The 21,126-nt window shown below is 43.5% G+C and overlaps 1 protein-coding gene across 1 annotated transcript in view; it reads left to right on the plus strand.

Moving 5' to 3' along the window:
- The window catches only part of VWA8 (von Willebrand factor A domain containing 8), a 524,780-nt gene that overhangs the window by 198,128 nt on the left and 305,526 nt on the right, over window positions 1–21,126 (plus strand). The window contains exons 15-18 of the mRNA XM_073663915.1: window positions 3,867–3,980; window positions 5,568–5,736; window positions 7,851–7,928; window positions 19,714–19,829. Coding sequence (XP_073520016.1) covers window positions 3,867–3,980; window positions 5,568–5,736; window positions 7,851–7,928; window positions 19,714–19,829 — 477 coding nt within the window. The remainder of the gene's footprint in view (window positions 1–3,866; window positions 3,981–5,567; window positions 5,737–7,850; window positions 7,929–19,713; window positions 19,830–21,126) is intronic.

Here is a 21,126-nt window from a genome sequence, read left to right on the forward strand (position 1 = left end):
TTCAATCCGGCCTGAAAGAGCAGAAAAGCACCTTTTATTGTACTCACCTACAGGGCGGTCTGGTCCAATGGGCGTCACTGTATTGGTCTGGTGCCTCCCCTCTTCTTTGCTATGCCGTCATCCTTCTTGCATCATGTGGATGACGAAGGACGCGTCCCCCCAGCATCGCTCTCCTGCTCAGGTGTACTTTTCTCTTGCCTGTCGAGGGCAGAGCAAAATACTCCAGTGCGTATGCACCAGGAAAGGTTAAAAAGCCTGGTACATGCACACTGCAGTACTTTACTTTTCCCTGGTTAGGGCAGAGAAGTACACCTGCGCAGGAGCGTGATGCCGTGGACACTGTGTGGATGACTGAGGACACGTCATCCACACGAGCAGAAGAGAGCAGGTGCCAAACCAAGAGCAGAGAAGCCCATCGCACCCGACCGCCCCGTAGGTGAGTATTATGAAAGGTATTTTTCTTTTGTTGCCGTCCGGATTGGGGGCATATATACAGCATATTAAAATGATGTATATCAGGGCTTAAAGATGGTATTTTTTTCTTATATGGGACAAACCTGGTGACAGGTTTAAGCGCTCAGTCTGCACATTTAAATTCATGAGATTTCATTCGCACTTAAATTCAGATTAAATTCACAGATTTGCAGCACGTCAAACATATTATTTTTCACCTTTATCCGATACTATAATATAATAAATAGTAAATCTTAAAATGATCACCAAGGATTGTTATAAAAAAATCTTTTTACTTAATTTGAAGGTAACAGCAAAAAATAGTCACATGCTTATTATAGGTTAGAAAAAAATATTGGAAAATCAAAGAAAATCATTCAAACTACAGGAGCTGGAAGCTTATCTTTTAACCATGTCACATAAAATACATGAGGATATATGAGGAATGCTGGAATATACCAGCTAGGTGATAAAGTACATTAGGAGTGCCTGTCCTGCTCATGGAAACCCTGTACGGGAATTATCAAACATATCTCATAGAGCCTTCCATTATTAAACCTAATCGTCCTGTTCAAGTCTCCAAACTCAAGATATCTAAAGTTCCAGTCAAGTGTCCTGTACAGTACCATTCAGTGTACCAATGTAGGCAGACTAAATCTTGTATCTCCTCCCTGGTAGAGTGGATTTCAACACACTTTTTCCACTTTTTAAAATACTTGCATGTCATTCTTGACATCTCTCTGTATCAAGTCTTTCTATATCAAACAATAGTTTTGATTGAAATATGATAACTGGAGTCTTTGGCCCTAACAACTGATGAAAGAGGCACCGTAAAGCCAATTTTAGGCATAGTGGCGCTGCCTACTATACTATACACTCGGGGTCTAAGCTGGGGAACATTTAGCTTCCACTGTCTGTGTATATAGTCTGATGTGAATATACACTCCCATACCTCATGCCATAAGTTGGTGAGGAGATTTGGACACTTCGGACATGTTGTAATCCAATCTGGGAAGTTAGGGGGGTGGCTGTATATTGAAACCATACAAGAGGGCATATGTCAGTTTAAAGTAGGTTTCCTGCCATTGTTCATTAATTTTGCAACTCCTAACCCTGCCTCTACCGTCTAGCATCTGTTCTGTAATATCTTGATTCCCTGTCCTCTTGGACCTACATAAGACTTTCAGGTCCACTTTAAGGAAGTTATTTCTCTGACCATTATATAACAAGGATAGTGATACTCTTTCTCTGTGTGATGTCTGGCCCTACATATCATCCAAGGTGTATACCTGTGCCACTACACTTAAATCTAGCATTCTTGACATACAGAACACTTGTACCCTTTGGATATATAAGAAATGACCATCTGTGAGTGAGAACCTACTTTTGATCTTCTCTAGTGAGAGCCACCTCATCTCCTCCACACTCATCTGATCCCCCACTGTCATATAATGCCCTTTTGTTTCCACACAACGGACCATCCACCCTTCCCGCTCTGCGAGATCTATGGATGAGCCCACAAGGGAGTCTACAAAACCCTCTGACCTCTTTCCATGTGACTATGGTATCCCACAAAAGGGCTGAACATTTAACCAAATGAGGAACATTTGCTACCTTTGCATGTAGCAGTGCCATCAAATCCCATTGTGATGCCACACTTTATTCATTTCAGTGTTTGAGTAATAGGAAGTATTGTGTGTCCAGTCGATGGCATGTCTGAAAAAACCTCCATGGATTTTTTTAAAAGAAGAAAATGTGTAGGCCCATTATAGCACAATAAAATGAACATTATTTAAGTATATTGCCCCCGCCAACTTTTCTCAGCACCTCCAGTGATCCCTTTCAGTCCTGCAGCTATGACATAATTTTAAAAGATGAAGATTGAGGCTGTGTTCACACATTGTGTTCACACATTGTGGCCACAGAGTGATTTTTGCCCTGTTTTGTAAGTAAAATTGCCAGAGTAAAAGTTTTGCCACATTTTTAATAAAATTGTAGCATAAAAACTCTGCAGTTTCAGACTAGTGTGGGAAAAAAAATGCAGCACGCTCTTGTGAACGCAGTTTGAATGTGGAGGTAATTCTTGTTTTATTTTAACACCATTTGCAGCTTTTAAAAATAAGTCGGACAACCCTTTTAACTATCAAAATGTGATACCCACTTTGATGGTTGAATATGGAGATGGTCTCAGCTTCAGGCTTGTAGAAGAATGATGTCACATTCTGTTTTTGCAATATTTATAACATTTTAAGTCTTTATGTAATATTTATAAAAGGTTATTGAAGCAGCATTAATAGCTCATGTTCAGAAACGTTAAGTAGGCTGGAATTTAACATACTCCCTGTGTGAATGGTGAGCATGGATGGGATTATGGTTAATGAATTATTCAAATAGGAATAAAGAAAATTCACTTTGCACGGCTGACTTCTGTGTTCTATTGATGGTCATCCGTGTGCAAGCCCTGGGAGCACTGTATGGAAAAAGCATTTTATGACGAAACTGTTAATCTGAAAAGCAACCAAGTAAAGTAGGATCAAACGTTACCTTAAAGGGGTTTTCCTACAAAAAAAGTTAATTTTAATCAATATGTCTTGGAATAATAATAGCTTCAAAAATTGGATGTGTTAAATAAAATGTTCCTGTACTGAGATAATCTTATAAATGTGCCCCTGCTGTGTCCTGTGTAATGGCTGTGTCTGACCGTGCAGGAGCATGGTCTGATCATACCACATCTCCTGGGAAGGAGAGGAAGCAAAAGAGTATACAGACATTACGGGAGGGGATCACAGCTGATTCTTTCTTGTGAGGTAAAACATTTCCCTGCCTGTTTTTAAACTATGTTTTACTTCAAAGAAAGAAAGAATCATTTGTGATCCCATGCTGTAATGTCTGTATACTTTTTTTTTTCTCCCACCCCACCCAGGAGCTGTGGTATGATCAGACCATGTCCCTGTACGGTCAGACACAACCATTACACAGGACACAGCAGGGGCACATATATAAGATTATCTCAGCTCAGGGACACTTTATTTAAACACATCCAATTGTGGAAATTATTATTATTATTCCAAGATCTATTGATTAAAATTAACTTTTGTTCGTGGGAAAACTCCTTTAATTTTCAGTTCCCTTAATGAGAGGCTTTTATGGGAACTGATGTAAGATAATATACTGTATAATATCAAATACAAATTTGTCTAAAAAAGTTTTATCTAATAGGTATACTACTATTATATTCTAATAAAAATTATGTTGTTTGGATACTTATTTTAATGTGTGATATTAATACAATTAAGAATCAATGTGTTTTCCCAAGCTAATTGTAGGCTGGCTGTATAGTCTTCTCGACATAACCAAAGTGAGTTGTTTTTTTTTCTTTTTGTTAAATCATCTACCATGTCTTGTGTTTATAGGTTAATTCATGACAGAGAGTTGACTCTTTATGATGGTACAAGGCTACTTAGAGGAGATCGGTATTCTTTTTTAAAGAACGAGTTACAGCTGTCAGATGCAGAACTCCAAGAAAGGTAAATAGCACAGTTATGCACCAATCACCCATTACATTAACACCACCTACTTAACATTGTGTAGCTCTTGCTTATGTCACAAAACTGCTTTGACCCTTTGAATTATGCCCTCTAAAGGACCTTTTGAGTCATTGAGCCATTAGTGAAAATTTTTGCCATGAAGGGATGTTCTTGGTCTGTACCATGTGTAGGCAGGAAGTGTCATAGTTCCATCCACATGAATGCAAGGACCTAAGATTTCCCAGCAGAACCCAGCATAATACCAGTGCCTTCTTCTCATAATGTATTATGGTGCTATCACTGCCCTAGTGAGCATCAAACATGTACCCGGTCATCCACATGTTGTAAAAAAAAAAATGATCTGATGTACTATGCTCATTGTAGGTGCTTTAGGTGATGGACAGAGTGTCAGCGTGGGTGCTTTAACAGGTCTGCAGCTACGAAACCCAATTATCCAGTACTGTCATTTTTTTTTTTAGCAATAATTATGGGAGTCCTCAACGTCTGATTTTCACCGCTTTCCCCTTTTCACCAGTCAAAAAGTGATCTTCGTGATATTCCACTTTGAGGTCCTTTTAATACATATTTTGTCAAGTTGCTAAGGCATAGAAATTGACAGCATTTGCTTGGGTTTTTAAGCTTTGAAATCTAATTAAAGCGGCTAGTCCAGGATATATGTTACTCGAAAACCTTTAGGAATCAATCAATTTAGAAATGAATGTGGAAAATAAATAGAAGCAAAACTTGCCGACACTCTGTACCAATGTTTTGTAATTTGGCTGAGGGGATGAGCCAAGGGATGGGGCTAAATCTTATTGTCCTACTGCAAACATGCATAAGAGGTAGACTCCTGCTTCGACCAGTAGTATTACAACCAGACACAGTACAGTGAGATGGAGACGGGACATGGCTGATCTCCTAGCCTGGGCAGCACAGTGGCTTAGTGATTAGCATTGTAGGCTTGCAGCGCTGCTTGCATGAGTTTCCTTCAGAGAAGTTTGCATTGCAATATGAAGCAACAATAGGAATTTTCTAAGTTAATTGTTCTTCTAACAGAATGTTTGTGTTTTCGTACAGTTGAAATAAAAATCGAGATCAGTTTTTACTTAAAGGGAGCCTATCATGTCCTATGTAGCATCTAAACTACACATCATTAAAATTGGTGCTAACATGATGTGTAAAAACCACTTTACATGTTTATATCCCACCTGCTCGTTTAGTCATAGGGGTGTGATTCCTTGCATTTAGTCAGGGTTGGCGCCGCCCACGCCATTTGAATTCTGCTCCCGGCTTGCGCTGATTTAAGTATGCTGCGCTTGTGCAGTATGACATGGCCATCTGTGCTTGCTGCTCTGGGAGCCGCGCATGCGCTGTGACGAGCGGCTCCCCGCGCGTGCGCTGTGAAGCCGTGAAGCCTGTTAGTGATGCATATTGCATCACTAATAAAGCAATGGGGGCAGTTCAGATGCTACATAGGACATGACAGGTTCCCTTTAACTCACTAATGCATTATAAAACACTGCTGCCAATTCCATTTGAGACAAGTACTAAAAGAATTGTAATAACTGGTTCTTTTCCTCTCTACAGGTCCATCTTTCCCATACACCCTTCTTTTAGAATAATAGCCTTGGCAGAACCACCGATTATTGGCAGTAACACTCAGCAGTGGTTGGGTCCAGAGCTCCTCACCATGTTTCTGTATCACAATGTTAATCCATCCACCAGACAAGAAGAGGTTCAGATAATGAGGGAGATGGTACGGAAAACTGTGATCTTCAGATTTTTTCTTTTCAAATGTGCTAATTACACTGTAAAATATTTGCAATTGTCAGTTTTAATCAATGCTGAGTTCATGGAGTCACTGCTTAATGAGCTTAATGTCATTTACAGTACAGGCTCACAACTTCTATCAGAACTGCAGCAAGTGACTTTTAATTAGATCTCATATCAACTAAATTCTTCAATTAAAAACTTTTCAAAGGGTTTCACAATCACCACTTTTATTGGATGAAATAATTGTTCTAATAAGGCATATTGGCAAGGGTTGTCTTTATGGGACTTTGAGGAGGTGAGGCGTAACCAGGATCACCACAGTAAATAGTTATGTAAGGACGGAGAGTTGTGCATATACATTAGCCTAAAATTAACGATCATAACTAGCAAAAATGTGCAAGTAAAATTTAACAAAGAAAAATTGTTTAGGTGACGGATGGCGCACAGCCACCATGTAGAACAAATTTGTTCATAATTTTTTTCTCCCAAACAATGGGATGGCAAACAAAAAATGTTTCATCAACAAACAACTTTTCTTTAACCCTTTCCTGACATTGGATCTACCATTACAGCTTACATCAGGTGTGGGTGTGCAGAGTGGGCTCAGGAGCTGACCCTCTCCAGACAGGGCTGGTGCCTACTGCGTTATACAGTTGGCAACTGCCTCTAACAACAGCGACCAGAGTTAGATCCCATCACAACTATTCAACCATTTAGATGCCGCTTTCGATATCTGATATCACCACCCCTCACCAATCACAATTGGGGAGTGCTGATGTGCTAACATTGCAGCCCCATTGCTGCCATCTTGGCATACATATAAAGCCTAGCCGTTAGATAGTTTTTTTTCACTAAAATATAGATATATATTTGATATCAACGCATTCATTAAAAACTGAAACTATATAGTATATGTAATTACACCCACCAAAAAAAATCATAAAAAACTAATCAAAATATAAATATTGTATGTAGTCTGGAATGGTACCTGTAAAAACTGCAGGTCACCAAGTAATGGAGCAAGCCCTAACACAGGTCCATGAAAAAAGTGCATGGGAGAATATAGCAATGCAAAGCTAATTTTTTGCAAAGTTCAGGGTTTTTTTCTGTTTTTTTTTTATTTGTCATATTTGTGCAAATAAGCATGTAAGTTTGGTATCACTGTGATCGTACTGATCTCCAGAATCATGCTGTTAGATCAATTTTACAATATGTTGAGCGTTGTAAGCATGAACCCCAAAAACAATAGCGGCACCATTTGTTTTTGTTTTTCCATTTCACCCTACTTTCACTACATTTTCCATTGCATTATATGGTAAAATATATGGTATAATTGAAAACTGTAACGTAATTTATCCCTTCGAAAAAAAGCTGTGTTGATGTACAGAAATAAAAAAGCAATGTCTCTTGGAAGAACAGGAGAAAAAAAAACAAAAGCGGAAAAATTAAAAATGTGCTGGTCTTGAAGGGGTAAAAAGAACATTCCCAAGAAAGATCACATGTCCTTTGCTGGTGAATGGCCATTTCAAGTTATTATAATGGCCAATTCATCAAAACAATCGTTAATCAGACGATCGATTGTCCAGCTGTTGTGCAACCATTAACCTACTTGTAACAAATGTATATGGCCAGCTCAAGGCTGTGACCACACATTGTGACTGGCAACCCTACCAAAGCTACCCCCACCCACAGGCAGCAGGCCAAAGGCCATAGAATTCTCTTTAATTGGCTCATTTCATCTGTGCCGCCAACCAAAGCATAAGGCTGCACCCTCAGGTTCCTGATCTAACAGTTATGTGGGTCATCAGAGATGGTATCTGGTGTTCTGAGGTTTTGCTATGAATCTAACTTTTTATTTATTTATTTTTTTGTGGATTTCCTTCAGAGTGTTTCCATACAGAGATTGTCTATAATGTTTATGTGCATTGGTTTTTAAGGTAAGTTACTTAGCTTGTCAGCTTCATTGAGGAAACAATGTGAATTCCTACCTTCCGTGTATTGGACTACATTGAGTTTTAGTGCAAAAGAACAATTATTCATATATTACTTATATTTTAATTTTTTTATTTTGTTGACCATTTTGTATTTTATTCCAAGGTACCAAATGTCCCAAATGAAGCGGTTGAGCAATTGTTGACATTAACACACAAGCTCCGAGATACAAAGGACCCCACGGTAAGCTCCGAAATAAACTGTACCCCATGGTCGTCTTACATGAAAATAAAAAAAAGAACAAAAAAAGTTTTTATCAAAAAATAATTGTTGTTTTGTAAAATAATTTGTCTTTTTTTTTTTTAGCTGTGACCTTTACAGCTAGAACAATAATGTGAACCTATTATTTTAATCACATTGAGCGTATCATAAGAAAATGTAAAAATCGCTTTTGTTTCTCACAAGACCTCTCCTCCCAAAATGGTACTAACTAAAACTGTATCTCAACCTGGAAAAATTTATATATGGCTAAAAAAGTTGTAACTCTTAAAATGCAGAGATGAGAGAAAAAGTTATTTTTATTTTATTAACAGGGTTATCCGGGATATTTTTTTTTATTATGGGCCTAAGAACTTACAGGAAGGTAGTGTAGTTGTTAATCTACCTCCCTGTTCTGCCCGGCGCTGATCTCTGCCAGCTCAGAGTGTTCACAACCCGCACCAGCCAGCGTCGACATGTCGACAGAGCAGCTGCTTCGCTTCTGCTCTGTTATGTTGACAGGGCAAGACTCCTTATGTCATGGTTTTTGACAGCTGGCTCCCCACTGCCTAACTGTGGGGAGCCGTCTGTCATCCGGCATGACATTGGCAGTCATTCTCCATCGACAGAGCAGCCCCAAGAGGAAGAGCTTTCTGATGACGTGAGGTCAAATGAAGCAGCAGAATCACCGGCAGGAGCGGTATGTGATCGCTCAGAGGTGGCACAGGCCATATAAGGCAGGTTGTTGGCAATGGTAACTATCTGCCTTTCAGTTTTTAGCCCCATGAGAAAACTATAAAATAGTCCCGGATAACCCCTTTAAGTGTTTTTATTGTGTGAAAGTAGTAAAATATATACCGTGTATATATATGTGTGTGTGTATACAGCACAGACCAAAAGTTTGGACACACCTTCTAATTTAAAGATTTTTCTGTATTTTCATGACTTTGAAAATTGTACATTCACACTGAAGGCATCAAAGCTATGAATTAACACATGTGGAATTATATACTTAACAAAAAAGTGTGAAATAACTGGAAATATGTCTTATATTCTAGGTTCTTCAAAGTAGCCACCTTTTGCTTTGATGACTGCTTTGCACACTGTTGGCATTCTCTTGATGAGCTTCAAGAGGTAGTCACCGGAAATGGTCTTCCAACAATCTTGATGGAGTTCCCAGAGATGCTTAGCACTTGTTGGCCCTTTTGCCTTCACTCTGCGGTTCAGCTCACCCCAAACCCTCTTGATTGGGTTCTGGTCTGGTGACTGTGGAGGCCAGGTCACCTGGTGCAGCACCCCATTACTCTCCTTCTTGGTTAAATAGCCCTTCCACAGCCTAGAGGTGTGCTTGGGGTCATCGTCCTGTTGAAAAATAAATGATGGTCTAAACGAAACGCAAACCGGATGGAATAGCATGCCGCTGCAAGATGCTGTGGTAGCCATGCTGGTTCAGTATGCCTTCAATTTTGAAAAAATCCCCAACAGTGTCACCAGCAAAGCACCCCCACACCATCACACCTCCTCCTCCATGCTTCACTGTAAGAACCAGGCATGTAGAGTACATTCGTTCACCTTTTCTGCGTCGCACAAAGACACGGTGGTTGGAACCAAAGATCTCAAATTTGGACTCATCAGACCAAAGCACAGATTTCCACTGGTCTAATGTCCATTCCTTGTGTTCTTTAGCCCAAACAAGTCTTTTCTGCTTGTTGCCTGTCCTTAGCAGTGGTTTCCTAGCAGCTATTTTACCATGAAAGCCTGCTGCACAAAGTCTCCTCTTAACAGTTGTTGAAGAGACGTGTCTGCTGCTAGAACTCTGTGTGGCATTGACCTGGTCTCTAATCTGAGCTGCTGTTAACCTGCGATTTCTGAGGCTGGTGACTCGGATAAACTTATCCTCAGAAGCAGAGGTGACTCTTGGTCTTCCTTTCCTGGGGCGGTCCTCATGTGAGCCAGTTTCTTTGTAGCGCTTGATGGTTTTTGCAACTGCACTTGGGGACACTTTCAAAGTTTGCCCAATTTTTCGGACTGACTGACCTTCATTTCTTAAAGCAATGATGGCCACTCGTTTTTCTTTACTTAGCTGCTTTTTTCTTGCCATAATACAAATTCTAACAGTCTATTCAGTAGGACTATCAGCTGTGTATCCACCAGACTCCTGCACAACACAACTGATGGTCCCAACCCCATTTATAAGGCAAGAAATCCCACTTATTAAACCTGACAGGGCACATCTGTGAAGTGAAAACCATTTCCAGTGACTACCTCATGAATCTCATTAAGAGAATGCCAACAGTGTGCAAAGCAGTCATCAAAGCAAAAGGTGGCTGCTTTGAAGAACCTAGAATATAAGACATATTTTCAGTTGTTTCACACTTTTTTGTTAAGTATATAATTCCACATGTGTTAATTCATAGTTTTGATACCTTCAGTGTGAATGTACAATTTTCAAAGTCATGAAAATACAGAAAAATCTTTAAATGAGAAGGTGTGTCCAAACTTTTGGTCTGTGTTGTATATATACATACACACAAGTTTACTTAGTTTGTATTTTTGCATTTAGTAATGACTGTAATATAACAAATAATCACATTATTTAACTTTCATGGGAAATATAAAAAATTCCATGATTACTGTTTTTTGTTCATCTAGCTCCAAGTAAAGGAATAAAAAGCCATATTTATGTCAAAATAAAATCATGATCTCATTCCACAGAAAAACATGCCCTAAGGCTATGTGCCCACGATGCAGAAATGCTCAGGATTTTTCCTGAGCGTTTCTGCATCTCCCCTGGCAGAAAAAACACATGCGGATTGTACATGCGGATTGTACACGCGTTTTTCAGCAGCAGAAGGGAAGAAAGGGAGACACATATTCTCTACTTCGTGGGTAGGCGGAGCCCCATAGGATAGTCACCTCAGATTGGAAAAAGACGACCGGCCCCTCCAGTATATAGGCTCCTCCTACTCCCATGTTCATCAGTCTTTTTATCTGAGGTCTCAGAGGATAGTCGCTGCTTCGGCAGCTCCTCAGAAGAGTTGTTATTTTATATCCAGCGAGTCCTGGACCCCCCGTGGTCTAGAGGTCTCTGGGGGTCTCGGCGCTGCTGAGACCCCTGACCCTCCCCTGGCAGCTCTGTGTACCCCTTGAGGAGGTTCCCACTTATGCCTGCCGGCCCTGGGGGATACAGGGCGCTCCCTGGCGGAGGCGCACACCACACATCTGAGAGGGTCCCTGCGTGCTCCGCCATAGGGGGGAGCAAAGGGCCATGGCGCCACACATCCCTGAGGATCCCTGTGGCGTTCAGCCGGGTAAGTGCTCTTGGTCTAAAGAGTATCTTTGACGGCTACGGCAAGTGTACTGCCTGTGTGTTTCTTGTCTATTTCAGACGCTGCCTTGACTGGGGAGCAGAGACGGAGGCCAGTAATTTTTATTTTTATTTATTATTTGCGCATGCTTTTTAGTTTTTGCTTCCTGCCTTCATTGAGGCAGGAAGCTCCCTGTATTGGCGCGCGTTTTCTTGCTTTTATTGACTTGCTTCCTGCCTTCATAGAGGTAGGAAGTTTTCTGCCCTCATTTTTGTTGTTTGAATAAGGCTGGGGGCGTGCCCTAGCGGGGCGTGGCCTAACGGAGGCGTGGCTTAGCATCTCCTGGCTTCCTGCCATCATTACTTAGGCAGGAAGTTCTTGGTTGAGCGTGCGCTGGCGGTCCCTGCTTCTCCCTCCGGCGTCCAGCGGCGTCTCCTGCTCTCTGCTCCCCGTCCGTCCACACACTTAGGAGGAGCGGTCGCCGCAGTACCGGTGAGTCCCCTCTGCCTCTGGCAGGGGTTCTTTGTCAGTGCTGTCTCTCCAGGCTACCTATTAGGAGTCCTCAGGAGCACTGCCGCTTTCTCTCCTAAAGCTATTTACTTCACTGACCTTTTAGGCTGTGTAGTATTATAGTTGCTGTGATGTTAACCCCTTCTGAAAAAGTGAACTTTAGGGGAAATACATGGTGTTTAAGGGAGTTTCCCCCTATTGATTTTTTGCTCGGCTTTTCTGGGGTAGCTCTTTTCTAAGGGTGAGCTTTATCCCTTCAGAGCCTGTGGCATATATAAAAAAAAAAAAAAGTGAGTTTTGAAAACAGGCTGTGCAGCTTTCACACTTTTTTGCCATCCTTGTTGTACTTCCTGGCATCTGGTGTGGGTGGCATGTCGGATCAGGGGCCTGGGAGTGCGGATCGGTCTCCTGATCCGTTTCAGGTTTAGTCGCACGCCTCTGATACACTCAGGCCTTCTACTACATCAAGTTCAACGCTCAGTGATGTTAAGGTGGAGGCGCTCACTCGCTCCATTGATAGTCTCTCTAGTCTCCTGGGACAGTGGGTGTCAGCTAGATCACATCCAATGCCACGAGGTAAAAAGCGCCGCAAGACTATGGTGGCGTTGTCTCCCTCGCAGAGCGCATCAGAGGCTTCGGATTCACCAACAGATTTGGTCGATGAAATTTCTGAGTCCGAAGAGGAGGATCAACAGGATCGCTCTGTTTCTCTTTCTGGTCGCGTAGATGGGCTTATTAAGGACATGCGGGAAGTATTAGAGCTGTCTGAAGAGCCGACAAGACCGTCTAGGTTGGGCTGTGTGTATCAGAAGACGCGCCGTGTTCGTTCTACATTACCTGCGCATGAGGAACTTAACGAAGTGGTGGAGAAGGAGCGTCAGTGTCCGGATAAACGCTTCCGAGGAACGCGTTTTTTTGATGCCCTATATCCCTGTGCCAAGGAGATGGTTACTAATTGGGTTCCCTCTCCTGAGGTGGATATATCTCTGTCTCAGCTGACCAAGTCTTCCCTGCTTCCTGTTAAAGGGAGAGCCAATCTTCAGGATCCTTTGGACAGAAGATCGGAGTCAGCGGCGAAATCCATCTATGAAGCCGCGGGTCATGGTTTCCGAGCGGCCTTGGGGGCCATGTGGGCCGGTGAGGCTTCTCTGCGGTGGTTGGATCAGCGGCATGGCAGGATGGGACTTTGCGTTCAGAAGTGGAAAAGCTTTTTCAGCGAATGGAAGAAGCTATGTGTTATGGCAGAGATGCTGTACTGGACACTGCTTCAATTCTGTCCAGGGCTCAGGCTTCGGCAGTCACGATTAGAAGAGCTCTGTGGCTTAAACAGTGGACCGGGGATGCAGTATCCAAACAGGGATTGCTTAGTCTGGCATATAAGGGCGGTCAGCTCTTTGGTTCAGATCTTTCGGAACTAATTGCCAAAGCTAAAGCTAAGGATGTTACTCTGCCTGGGAAAAAGGCAGTGGCATCCACAGCCAGCAGGACAGGGCCCGGCAGAGGTCTTCGGTCCTTTCCGGCCAGGGGACGATTCAGTCAGCCTTCTTGGAGATTGGGTCGTCCCTCATCCTCCAGCAGATCCGCCCAGAAATCTTGTACTCCTTGGACGTCAGGACAGACGGGAGGTTGATAAAAAGTTCGCTAAGGCTGACTGACGCCAGGGATCCCCCCGAGGGCTCTCGGGTGGGAGGTCGTCTGCTACAATTCGGGTCGATCTGGGCATCCCACATAGCAGACGCCTGGGTGACACGGGTTATGTTGGCAGGCTATTTCATAGAGTTTCATTCGCTGCCTCCAGACAGGTTTCGTCTGACGGGCATTCCGTCCGTGCCAAGACTGGCTGCCGCACTGTTTCAGGAGGTCGACTCTCTCCTACTGCAGGGTGTGGTGGTTCAGGTTCCTCCGGAAGACCAGGGAAAGGTTTTTTATTCCAACCTTTTTGTGGTCCCCAAAAAGGAGGACAAGTTTCGTCCGGTGCTGGATCTCAGGGATTTGAATATTTACGTCCGGACACGGAAGTTCCGCATGGAGTCTCTCCGATCGGTGATGGCGACTCTGTCGCAGTACGATTTCTTGGTGTCCATAGACATCCGCGACGCCTATTTGCATATCCCTATCGGCAGGGCTCAACAGCGTTTCTTGCTTTTCGCTATAGGTCAAACCCATTACCAGTTTGTGGCCCTGCCTTTCGGGTTGGCCTCAGCTCCCAGGGTTTTTACAAAAATTCTGGCTCCTCTCATGGCGCTTCTTCGAAGACAGGGGGTTACGATCCTCCCCTACCTGGACGACCTGTTCATAGTGTCACCCACAGTGGAGGAGGCAATAGCGGCTCGCGATCTCTCCCTTCAGTACCTGATGGACTTCGGGTGGCTGATCAATTGGAAGAAATCGTCATTGGAGCCAGCACAGTCCATTCTTTTCCTGGGGATGCAGTTCGATACTGTTCGGGCAGTTGTGTCCCTGCCTCCTGTCAAACAGATGAACCTTCGTCTTCTGGTCCAGGCTATGAGGTCGGCGCTGTCAATGTCCCTTCGGGAATGCATGCGCCTTCTGGGTCAAATGGTGGCAACTATGGAAGCAGTACCATTTGCACAATTTCATTCCCGGGATCTCCAGAGCCTTATTCTGACCCATTGGGATCGATCGCTAACTTCTCTGGATCGCTCGGTCATTATCTCCCGCAGGGTGCGAGAATCTCTTGGATGGTGGTTACGTCCGGAGACTCTATCCGTGAGGAAATCCTTCCTTCCTCCGAGATGGTCGGTGGTGACAACCGATGCCAGCCGCACAGGCTGGGGGGGAGTTTGGAACAACCTCTGGATTCAGGGAGTCTGGTCGCCAAAGGAGTCGTCTCTCCCGATCAACATTTTGGAGTTGAGAGCAATATTTCTCTGCCTCCAACATTGGGCGGTCTTATTGAGCGGTCTACCGGTCCGGATCCAGTCGGACAACGCTACGGCTGTCGCGTACATCAACCACCAAGGCGGGACGAGGAGTTCCAGTCTCATGTCGGAGGTCTCTCGGATCCTGGTCTGGGCCGAGTCCAAAGTTCCAGCAATCTCTGCAATTCACATTCCAGGGGTGTTGAATATCTCGGCGGACTTCCTCAGTCGCGAGCACGTGGACCCTGGGGAATGGAGTCTCCATCCAGAAGTGTTATTTCTGCTGTGTTCCCGTTGGGGGACTCCTCAGGTGGACTTGATGGCATCCAGGCTGAACTCCAGGGTTCCGACGTTCATGTCCAGGTACAGGGACCCGGAGGCGGTGGCGGTGGATGCTCTAGTGGCCACGTGGGGTCAGTTCAAGCTGATCTATGCGTTTCCGCCGATATCCTTACTACCTCTGGTGATCCGACGGATCAAACTCGAAAGGGTATCAATAATTCTGATAGCACCAGACTGGCCGCGGAGGACATGGTATTCGACGCTGGTGTCTCTTCAGGCGGCACCTCCGTTTCCGCTGCCCCTTCGCCCGGACTTGCTCACTCAGGGGCCCATTCGTCATCCGACCTGAGGTCCCTTCGTTTGACGGCGTGGCTCTTGAGACCGAGATCTTGACCCGTCGCGGTTTTTCGCCCGAGGTCATTGCTACCTTGCGGGCGGTCCGGAGTCCAGCTACGTCCAGGATTTATCACAGAACTTGGGAGTCTTTCTATTCATGGTGTTCTGGATCCTCAAGAAACCCGAGGGTTTTTTCCATCCCCAACTTCTTGGCCTTTCTGCAATCTAGTCTGGCCAGGGGTTTGGCAGTTAGTACAGTGCGGGGACAGGTATCTGCTCTTTCCGCACTTTTTAGGAAGGCTATTGCCTCTCGTAGGGATGTGCGCTCTTTTTTTCGCGGAGTCGCACGTCAGTTTCCGCCACGGAGGGCAGTTGTGGCTCCATGGCGGCTTAATCTAGTCCTGGAAACCCTTCAGCATAGGCCTTTTGAGCCTATGGATTCTGCTAAACTTTCACTACTTTCTTGGAAGGTGGCCTTCTTGGTGGCAGTCACCTCTTTGAGAAGGGTATCGGAATTGGCAGCACTTTCTTGCTCACCTCCTTTTCTGGATTTTTTTCCGGATCGCGTGGTGCTTCGTACTCGTGAAGATTTTTTGCCTAAGGTAGTGTCACAATTCCACATTAATCAGGACATTGTGTTGCCTTCTCTTTGTCCAGGACCTAAGAATCCAAGGGAGCGGGCCTTGCACTCGTTGGACTTGGTGCGGGCATTGAAGTTCTATCTTACGATCACCCAAGGTTTTCGGAAGTCGGACTCTCTTTTTATAATTCCGGCAGGTCGTCGGCGTGGTCAACGTGCTTCCAAAGACACGATAGCTCGGTGGATCCGTGCAGCTATCCTGGAAGCGTACCGGCTCAAGGGCGAGCCTTGTCCGGTTAAAGTTAAAGCTCATTCCACGAGAGCCATTGGCTCATCGTGGGCTTTTCGTCAGGGGGCCTCGGCAGCGCAGCTCTGCCGGGCGGCCACCTGGCGCTCCGTTCACACCTTTACTAAGTTTTATAAGGTGGGCGTAAGTGCTTCAGCCGATGTGGCCCTGGGACGTAGGGTCCTGCAGGCGGCGGTAATTTAAGTTATCCCTTTACTTAGTTTTCCGTTATTTTAGCGCGGTTTGCGCTCTTGCCTAAGTTTTGGAGTATGGAAGCTTCTGCCTCTATTTCCCACCCTTAAGTAGGTACTGCTTTAGGACGTCCCACGAAGTAGAGAATCTGTGTCTCCCTTCCTTCCCTTCTGCTGCTGAAAGCCGGATTTTGGTAAGAACTTACCTGTAAAATCCTTTTCAGTGAAGGAAGGAAGGGAGACACAGCACCCTCCCAGGGCAGAAGTGTTTTTTTGTGTTTCTAGATGCAGCGCGTCTCCTTCCTGATGTCGATCTTCTGGACTGGGTTTAGCGCTCTACGGCTCTCCTTCCAGTTTCGCCAGCTCTACACAGTTGTCAGGTCCAATGGGGTATGCCTAAGACTGTGTGTTTCTATTACATAACCTGTTTTCTCCCATTTCTGAAATTTCAGAAGGGGATATGTTGTTCTGCTGGTTGGTCTGCTCTTCCTTAGCTTGTGTACGGACTGATGAACATGGGAGTAGGAGGAGCCTATATACTGGAGGGGCCGGTCGTCTTTTTCCAATCTGAGGTGACTATCCTATGGGGCTCCGCCTACCCACGAAGTAGAGAATCTGTGTCTCCCTTCCTTCCTTCGCTGAAAAGGATTTTACAGGTAAGTTCTTACCAAAATCCGGCTTTCCTGCCAGGGACAGGCGGATGTGAAGCTTTCTTCACTTGCATTTCCGCATGCGGGTTGACGAGCGCTTTCCAAGCGATTTTAGCATCAGTTGGAAAGTGCATGACAACTTTGTCACACTATATAAATCCATGCAAGCAGCATGGATTTATATAGTGTGACCCGAGAGAATGTCAAAAATAAAAAATAAATCTATACTTACCTTCCGATGGCCCCCGGTGTCTTGCCTCGCTCGGTCCCGGCTGCCGGCAGATCGCGGTACACTGAAGGACCTGCCGACCCGTCACATGACTATGACGTCACCGCAGGTACTCCAGTCCATCGCGATCTGCCGGTATGAGAGGAGGAGCGCACCGCGGGCCGTCAGATAGTAAGTATATATTTCTTTTTTATTTTATTCTTTTTTTTTTTTTTTTTTTTTTTTTTTACAGTTTTCTATGGTACCCAGGTCCGGAGGAGAGTCTCCTCTTCTCTAGACCTGGGTACCATCCGCACATTGAATGCATGTATTCTGCATGTGCTTATCTAGTGAAGCGGAATGCACGCGTTCTAATGCAAGTCAATGGCGGAGAAAACGCAGCGCTTCCGCAAAATAATTGGTAGTGCTGCGTTTTTTTCCGCAATGATAATCCGCAGCGGAAATTTCCGCAGCATGTGCACAGCACATGCAGATTATCATTGGGGAACATGGCAGACCTTCTACCATGCGTTTTTAAGCGTTTCTGCAGCGTTTTTGCCGCTGCGGAAACGCTTAAAAAACGCATCGTGGGCACACAGCCTAACACAGATTCATTGATGGAAAGATGCAAAGCTATAGCTCTTAGAACATGGTGACAGGTTTTTTTTTTTTGTTTGTTTTTGTGGTTTTCTAGAATTGTTGCAGGCGCAACATATGAAACCACCCTACGTGTTTTTTATGCTAAAATGGTAAAACATAAAAAAAAAAGTGTTTACTGTAATAAAGGTCGTACATTGTTTATGCCACATGGTAATACCTTAACATATAAAATGCAAGAAACAATGGCAATGTTTTTCTTTTCTTTTTTTTTTTTTTTTTTAAAAAACCGTTAATCCCACAAAAAAAAAAAAATCATTCAGTCAACTACAACAATGGAAGAGTTAAAAAATTGTGATTTGTAGAATGCAATGGGGATAAAACTGAAAAAAAAAGCCCATTCATTATGGCAAAAATAAAGCTGGATACTATGTGATTGGAAGGATTATACCCCTTTAGAAAAAAACGCACTTTACTCACCACTCCTTGGGTCCAGCGCTGATACTTCACCGCTGCTACTGGTGTCTGGTATTGCTTACGGAGCTGACATCACGTCAACAGTGCGGCAGCCAATCAGTGAGCTTTGCGGCTCTGCCCATGTAGATGGAATTCTCTGCTTAAAACTGCTGATCTCACTGATTGGCTGCCACGCATTTTATGTAACATCATCACCGCAGCCAATACCCGACACCGGGAGCAGCGGTGGACCCAGGGAGGGTGATTAAAGCTCAGTTGTTTTTTTTCTTGTTTTTATAGCAAACTGCACCCAGGGTCCTGAATTTTCTGAACTTATCTTAAACTTGTGGCTAACCACTGTTTATATGTCAATAATAGAAAAAAATATAATACATATTGTTTTTAATTGTCTGATTTTCACTTTTTATAATGCTATGAAAATATAATGCGTGCAGCAAATTCTTCTCTTTCCCAAATATTCATCTTGATAATAAGAGGTTTCTCTGTAGATACTAAAACCGAGTAAAAAAGAATGGAAAATGAGATACACAGACACATGTAATTTATTAGGAATACAATGCTCAAAAAAGTGGATTTCTATAAATAGCTGGTGCTGAGGAAATAAATCTCAAAATTCTGGCAGACTATCAGCAAAAAACGGTGTCTGTCTGAGCTTATTTTTAGATGTTTCAAAGCAGAACACTGAAAAATCATTTTCTGCAGGATACATTGTCCCAATTTCCAATCATGTGCTTCCAGGTCCTTTATTTTATTTATAGTCTAACACCTGTTTCTGCTTTTTTTTTCTTGTCTGCACTTATTTTTTTGTTCTTTTACTCGGTGAGTAAGATGGAATAGGCAGGTTATAAATGAGCAGTTTAGTCACTACTTGCATGATGTTTCACTTCTAGCACCTTTATTGCAGCTAGTTTATTCTTTGAGCACAGCATGTACTGAGGATCTTATTACTGTGATCTCCATCTGTTTTCTTCTTAATATGGCCTTTCTCAGGACATCTTAAAGCAAGACTGGATTCAGCTGCTAGAACTGCATAATGTGTCTACTGTACAAGACCTTAAAGATGCTAATGTCCTCCTTGTAGAAAGTGATTTCTGACTATTAGGAGTTATTTTTTGGTTGCCTTCATACGGCCTCATCATGCAAATATTTTTCGGCCTTTCTAAAAACTGACAAATAACGGTACCCAGACGTACCTCACAATAATCAATGGGATCCCTGTGCTTCTGTTTACATGATTTATGCAGCAGATCCATTTTGCACATGAATTATGTTTGTCTGTTCTTTTAAATAGAACACAGCAATGGAATTTGCAAATGGAAATTTCAACTTACTCTAAAAGTTATGTATGAAACCTAGAACTTATTTGATGCTCCTAAATTGGTGACCAGCAACCATCTGCATTATCATTATTAAATATAATGAAAAGATAGTTTGTCATTATTTTTTTGTGATTTCTTTGTCAGACACAATCTTTAGCTTCATCATTATCTACAAGACAGCTACTTCGAATCTGCAGACGATTGTCTCAGTATCCAGATGAGAGTCTTCATCATGCTGTTAACAAAGCATGCCTCTCAAGGTGAGTTTTGTCGCCTTGTTACCTTCTATATATACAGTTTGTTACTATCAGTTGTATATCCCAGTCCCCTGATGGTGCCATAAATGCGGCGACACATGTTTGTGAGTGGGGCAGTGCTTTTTATTGTATACTACACGGATTCTTGGATCCTAGTGGTTGCAAAGTACTATAATTCTTAGCAAGAAATAATAACAAATAGCACTTATGGAAAGAAACAAATAGTATCAAGCCGTTAGGAAGGCACAAAATTTTCACCAAGTTTTCCCATTATAAACCGGAAGTACCATGTTGTTAATCTCTCCTGTCAGTTCCCTACAAACTCTCTATATGGGCGTTTCTGTATCTCGCTCTGTGCACCCTCTCTGCCTGCTTTCGCTACCCCTCCATCTATGACTAACAAAGCCGAGTACAGCAAAGGAGTGGGCACAACGAACGGCTCCGCCGTAATGTGCAGGCACAAGACTTTTCAGGGGATGGAGATTTGTAGGAGACATCATACATGTTCAATCACTGATTTGAGGTTTGTCAATTGTGGACAGAGAGGGTTCTCAGAGCTATCGAACCGCTTGGTGCCAATTACCATAAGGCACTGGACAAGAATAATGCGTCGTTTTAGAGGTATGCGGGGCAGCAGGGCTTGTATAGAGATGTTGTAGGGAGCTAACATGAGAGTCGCTCCGGTCGGTCTCTGGCAAAAAGTGACCTGTCGGCAGCTCCAGTGTTTCATGGAGCTGCGCAGAGATCACTTTTCAATAAAAGTCTATGAGAGCCTCGTTCTGGCTCTCATAGACTTGTATTGAAAGTGTGTGACTTAGCTTCTGACTTCCGGACACTCAGAAGCTACTGTCACAAGATGACACAGGGGACCGGAGAGGCACTGAAAAAACTATGAAGAAGCCTGAGGATTAGTATGTGACCGGGGGCTTAGATTTAAAGCGCTGCTCCAGCACTGAATAAAACTAAACATTGGAATGATGCTTTAAGTATCCATGAACCGGTCAGGATAACAACAAAACAAAACCGCTTTTTCCAGCACAAAGTAAAAACCTAAAGTAAGTAGTCCAGTAGTCTGGGTTCGTCTTTTCGGGTCAGTCTCCAGCTCTTTAGTCCGTAGCAAAAACAGACCAAACAGGAAAAAGAGTGGTAATTTCCAGGCGCTGCCACAGATCGAAGACAAGGGTGTATGTTCTCTGGATCTTTATTCATTCATACATTTTTTTTTTTTAAAGATTTATACATGATTTGTTTTTCATATGGTCTAGCACCCAAATTGAAGCACAACAATTTGTGGATGAAC

Source organism: Phyllobates terribilis, unplaced genomic scaffold (assembly GCF_046119375.1).
Source record: "Phyllobates terribilis strain yellow unplaced genomic scaffold, ASM4611937v1 Scaffold_2__4_contigs__length_985480577, whole genome shotgun sequence".
Taxonomy (NCBI): Eukaryota; Metazoa; Chordata; class Amphibia; order Anura; family Dendrobatidae; genus Phyllobates; species Phyllobates terribilis.